The sequence below is a fragment of the Erythrolamprus reginae genome, chromosome 1, assembly GCF_031021105.1.
Source record: "Erythrolamprus reginae isolate rEryReg1 chromosome 1, rEryReg1.hap1, whole genome shotgun sequence".
Taxonomy (NCBI): Eukaryota; Metazoa; Chordata; class Lepidosauria; order Squamata; family Dipsadidae; genus Erythrolamprus; species Erythrolamprus reginae.
Window position 1 is genome coordinate 385,460,858 of NC_091950.1, and position 6,000 is coordinate 385,466,857.

The 6,000-nt window shown below is 35.5% G+C and overlaps 1 protein-coding gene across 1 annotated transcript in view; it reads left to right on the forward strand.

Annotated features, from left to right (window-relative positions):
* Positions 1–4,689, forward strand: part of REL (REL proto-oncogene, NF-kB subunit) — a 64,493-nt gene extending 59,804 nt beyond the window's left edge. The window contains exon 10 of the mRNA XM_070734785.1: positions 9–4,689. Coding sequence (XP_070590886.1) covers positions 9–817 — 809 coding nt within the window. The 3' untranslated portion in view covers positions 818–4,689. The remainder of the gene's footprint in view (positions 1–8) is intronic.
* The last annotated feature ends 1,311 nt before the right edge of the window (positions 4,690–6,000 follow it).

Sequence of the window (6,000 nt, forward strand, 5' to 3'; positions counted from 1 at the left end):
TTTCACAGAACCAAATATATATTGCTCATCGATTGAAACCACCATCCCGCTGCAGAAAACATCTGCAAGTATCCCTTCCTTGCAGCAATATTATTGTCCTCCTTTAAACCACTTAAGTTCCAATGGACATCCCGGTTCACCTTTTCAAATGACCGAGTCCGTTAAGCAAGATGGTGTTCTGCCATCTTGCTGGCATTCCTCTGTTTCACCTCTAAGTGTTTTGCTGCAACATAGAAACATGGGTGATACATTGCATCCTACAATGCAGAATGGTAGCTCTCCATGTCTTGGACAGGAAAAGAGTCTGAACTGGGCCAGTCAGAAAGAGGGAAACATTTATCAAGGATTCTTTGGAACAATGAATGATCATGAGTCAACAATGTCATCATCATCACCTTCACCATCAGTGTCTCATCAAGAAATGCAGAATGTCTCCAGCACTGTTGACAGCCAGTCTATTTACTCAGCAAATGCTGCAGTGTCCAATGGCATTAGCATGGAGATGGAAGACTCCAGATGTTCAGATGTTAACTTGGAAAAGTCATCTTTTGTTCAAACTTTAAATCCAAGCATCCACAGGAAGAAAGTCCAACCATTGCTGCCTCCTGCCTTATCAACAGTAACCACTTCTAGCTTATCTTCAACCTCTATGTCCAATATTTTTGAGACACCAACTTTTCATTACCTCGCTACCCTTAATGAATCTGGATTGGCCAGCAATCCAAACACCATAAATATATCAAATTTTGATACTTACAGCACTCAAGATGATGAATTCCTAAATTCCATTGGAAGCAATCTCGATAGCATACTTTAAACATAAAGTTTAACTGAACCTGATTGTTGCTCAGACACAATATACAATGATTTCTTACAATATGTGAGTTAGTTTTTTACATATCTATTGTAAGGAATGTAATGAGCCAATACCATTGTAATTTTAAATCTACTTATTGAAGAGGTGTGAAGTAGCTTTTGAATCTTACTTTATGTAACTTGTTTTTATATTTTTGTGCTATGAAAGAGGATGGAAACGCTGTACTTAACTTTTTTAAAAATAATGTTTTGGAAGTTTTTACTTTGCGTTAAATACAATATGGACTTTGGTGCTCACCAAAATCAGAGTCAGAAAATGTTCGACCAGAGTATGTCAACATTTTGTAGAAGGAGTCATTTTGGAGTAGTCCAGAGCTACTTCAAATGTTGCATAAAGGTAATCCTTGACTTAAGACTATTTAATAATGACTTGAAATTATGACAGCCCCTGAAAAAGTGACCACCCATCCTTGAAATGATTTTTTAATACGTGTATTAAATTTATCAAAGTATAAAAGACAAATGAAAGTGGGAAAAGAGAGAAGGGGAAAGAAAGAAGTGTAAGTTAGAGAGGGGAAAAGAAAGAAAATTGTTTTTGTTAGTGTAGTAGAATAATATAATAACATTACAGCCTCAACTGTTTACTTTTACATACTTAACATGTACTAGCCATTTTTATAACAAAAGTTATCTATTTAGTAAAACCCACATTTTCATATATATTTTCAAGCACAAAATCCAGAAATGATTTCCAAGTAGAAACAAGGTTGGATGTATTCTTTTCTTTAATTAGAGCAAACAATTTAGCCATCTCTGCTAATTTCATCAGTTTGTTCAACCATTTATCTATTAGAATTAAAGTATTTTTCCATTTCTGTGTATAAAGGATTCTTGCTACTATCAACATACATAATAGCAAGATTCCAGAATTTTTTTCAAGTTCTTTATCCATTAAACGAAAACTCTTTGTTTAAATTTTAATTTAAAAGAAAACTTTTCGGTCAAAACTGGCTAACCAACTGCACTCAACATGTAGTACTTAATGGAACTGCATCTACATGGAGGGAAGTATGCAGTGGAGTACCCCACGACTCTGTTTCAGGCCCAGTATTCTTCAGTATCTTCATCAATGACTTGGATGAAGGGATAGATCAGATTCCTCATCAAAGTCATCAAATTTGCAGATGACACCAAACTGGCAGGAATAGCCAACTCACCACAAGATAGGTTTAAGATATAGAAGGATCTTGACAGACGTGAACATTGGGCGCTAGGAAGCAAAATGAAATTCAATAGTGAAAAAAGTAAGGTTCTACATTTAGGCAAAAAAACCAAAATGCACAGGTGCAGTATATGTGGTACCTTGCTCAACAGTAGTAACTGTGAGGGAGATCTTGGAGTCCTCATGGGACAACCATTTAAATATGAGCTGACAGTGTACAGCAGCTGCCAAAAAACCCCACACAGTTCAAGGCTGCCTTAACAGAGGGATAGAATCAAGATCACGTGAAGTCCACTATATAATATCTTGTTAAGGCCACATTTGGAATACTGCATTCCATTTTGGTCACCATGATGTAAAAAGGATGTTGAGACTCTATAAAAAGTGCGAGAAGAGCAACAAAGATGAGTAGGGGACTGGAGGCTAAAACATATAAAGAACAGCTGCAGGAACTAGGTATGTCTAGTTTAATGAAAATAAGGACTAGAGGAGACATGATAGCAGTGTTACAATATCTCAAGAGTTACCAGGAAGAAAAGGGGGGCTATTCTCTAAAGCATCTGAGGGTAGGACAACAAGCAATGGGTGGAAACTAATCAAGGAGAGAAGCAACTTAGAACTAAGGAGAAAATTCCTGACAGTTAGAACAATTGATCAGTAGAACGGCTTGCTTCCAGAAGTTGTGAATGCTCCAACGCTGGAAGTTTTTAAGATGTTGGATAACCATTTGTCTGAAATAGTATGTATGGTCTCCTACCCAAACAGGGTTGGAAAAGACCTCCAGAGTCCCTTCTAACTCTATTGTTATTATTATAATAATTTTTATTTTTATTTTAACAATCTTCTGAATTAAAAAAGAAATTTTACTCCAATATTTCTTTGCTTTATCACAAAGATGGGTAATGTTCCTTCTTTGCATTTACATTTTTGACATACATTTGAAATCTCTTTATATATCTTTGACAATTTATTGGGTGTTAAATACTAATGGTACCTCATTTTATAAAATGTATCCTTTAAATTATAATTTAATGTAAATTTTAAACCCTTTGTCCATATGTTTTCCCCTTTTGGGTCAAGCATTTGTATGTGATTATAAACAAAGTATAAACATGATTGTGAATATATAAAAAGTAGAAGCATGGTTATGAATACAGGAATTTTTATGAATACAGTACTTGGGTTCATTAGGATAGGGACAATAAGAACAATAGTGCACTTATGCATGCCCCTTATAGACCTCTTAGGAATGGGGTGAGGTCAACGGTAGAGAGTCTAAGGTTAAAGTTTTTGAGGTTTGGAGAAGAAACTACAGAGTCAGGTAATGTATGCCAGGCACTGATCATTCTGTTGCTGAAGTCAAATTTTTTTCAATCAAGTTTAGAGCGGTTTATATTAATTTTGTATCTGTTGTGGGCTCCTGTATTGTTGCAGTTGAAGCTGAAGTAGTTATTGACAGCTGAAGTAGGATATTGTAGCAGATCATTTTGTGTACTATACTTAGATCAGATTAAAGGCAGCACAGTTCCAAATTATCTAAGCCCAAAATGTCAAGTCTGGTGGCATAGGGTATTCTGTTGCGAACAGAGGAATGTATAACTCTTCTTGTGAAATATCTTTGGACATTCTCAATTGTATTAATGTTCAATATGTAGTGTGGGTTCCAGACAGATGAGCTGTATTCAAGAATTGGTCTAGCAAATGTTTTGTATTCTCTGGTTAAAAGTACAAGATTACCAGAGAAGAAGCAAGATTAGGTTAACCACTCTTAATGCCTTCTCAGCAATGCTGTTGCAGTGGACTGTGATACTTAGATCATTAGAGATGACTACTGTACTCCAAGGTCCCTTACTGAATGAGGATCATCAACAAGGTCATGGGCATCTAGTTTGTATTTTGTGTTCTGATTATTTTTATCAATGTGTAATAGTGATCATTTGTTGATTGAGATTTGAAGTTGCCACTTGTTTGACCATTCTGATACATAGTCAAGGTCTTTTTGAAGGGTAGTAGTATTGTCAATGGTGTTGAATAGTTTTAAATCTGCAAAGAAGACACAGTTGCTTTTTATATTATCAGAAAGGTCATTTATGTAAAGAATAAAAAATATTGGTCCTATAATGCTGCCTTGGGGAACACTGTGTTAATAGATTCAGGGTTTGATAAAGTGTTCCTATTTTGATCACTTGTTGTCTGTTTGACAGGAATGCACTTATCCATTTGTGGTGGGTCCAGAAATGCCATAAGATTTTAGAAGTAGTTTTTTAGAAGTAGTTTGTTTTGTACCACTGAGTCAAAGGCTTTGCAGAAGTCTATGTAAATTGTATCGTTTTGCTCATTGTTCAAGCAAACACTATATTGTACCTAAAATTCTTTGCCCATTGAATCATGCAATACATCACATCTTTATTGTCCAAATTCAATTTCAATAGCAATTTATAAAACTTGGCAATAACATATTCATCCTTAAAACACAGTACAATTTTAAATTCATTTTTTACAAAGTCAAAGCCATAACTTTTAAAATGTAATTTAAACCTTTTTTTCAGTTGTAAATATGTAAATCACTGACAGACATATTCTTCTGATTCCCACTCTTTGGGGGATTTAATGGTAGGCTCACTTTGATTAAAAAGTTTTATTTGACCATGTCCACCAGTTTGGCCTCGCCTTTGTTTCTTTTCTACAAAAGACTTTCTGGGGTAATGCCGAAAGAGATACCTTTCTAGGGAAACATGTTTTATATTTGTTCCAAATCCTTGCTTCTAGTATGTCTAACAAATTGATTCTTGAAATCAACATTTTAACCTTGTCATGTCATAAGTAGGTGTGCCATCTATATGGCCCTTTAATTTAAATATCTCTTCTTTTGGAGAGTCACCCACTCATTCATCCAAACTCATCCAACCAGGCATCAAAGTGAAGTTTCAAATCTGGTAAACCCACACTTCCTCTTTCTTGAGTATTTTGCAGTAGTTTATATCGAATTCTTGGTCTTTTTCCTTACCATATAAATTTAGAAATGCCCTTTTGCCAAACAATATTTCATAATCTTGAAAAGTCATTCTTAACAAGTGTTGCTTCCTGTTCATTTCTTTTGAAACCTATCAAAGCTCCAAAGTCATTTAATTCCTTCATCAAGAAATTATCTTCATCAAAACATACCAATTTTGAGACTTACAGAAATAGCAATACCACTTCACAGTGATTTAAGAGGTTTACAGAGTCAGCATATTGCCCCCAACAATTTGGGTCCTCATTTTACCCACCTTGGAAGGATGGAAGGCTAAGTCAACTTTGAGCCTGGTGAGATTTGAACTGCAAAATTGCTGGCAGCCAGCAGTCAGCAGAAGTAGACTGCAGTACTGCACTCTAGCCACTGCACCACAATGGCTCAAATACAACTAAATCATCAGTAAAAGTTTCCAATCATAAACTCTGTTTATAATTTTTATGCCTACTTTCTCATTATCTCTAATATTTCTATTCAAAACTTCCAGCACCAATATAGACAATAAAGGAGATAAGAGATATCCTCGTCTCCTTTTGAATTTCACATGACTTAATTCCATCAGAATAGCAATAGCAACAGAACTTAGATTTATATACTGCTTTACAGTGTTTCACAGCCCTCTGTAAGTGGTTTATAGAGTCAGCATATTGCCCCGAACAATTTGGGTCTTCATTTTAGCCATCTCTGAAGAATGGAAGGTTGAGTCAACCTTGAGCCTGGTGAGATTTGAACTGCCAAATAGACCTGGAAGGGGAATTAGAGATTAACAGAATTGGAAGGGATCTTGGAGATCTTCTAGCCCAATTCCCTGCTCAAGCAGGAGACGCTGTACCATTTCAGGTAAGTGGCTGTCCAGTCTTTTCTTTAAAATTTTCAATTGTGAATCTACTACAACTTCTGAAATCAAGCCGTTCCGCTGGTTAATTGTCCTCATTGTTAGGAAGTTTCT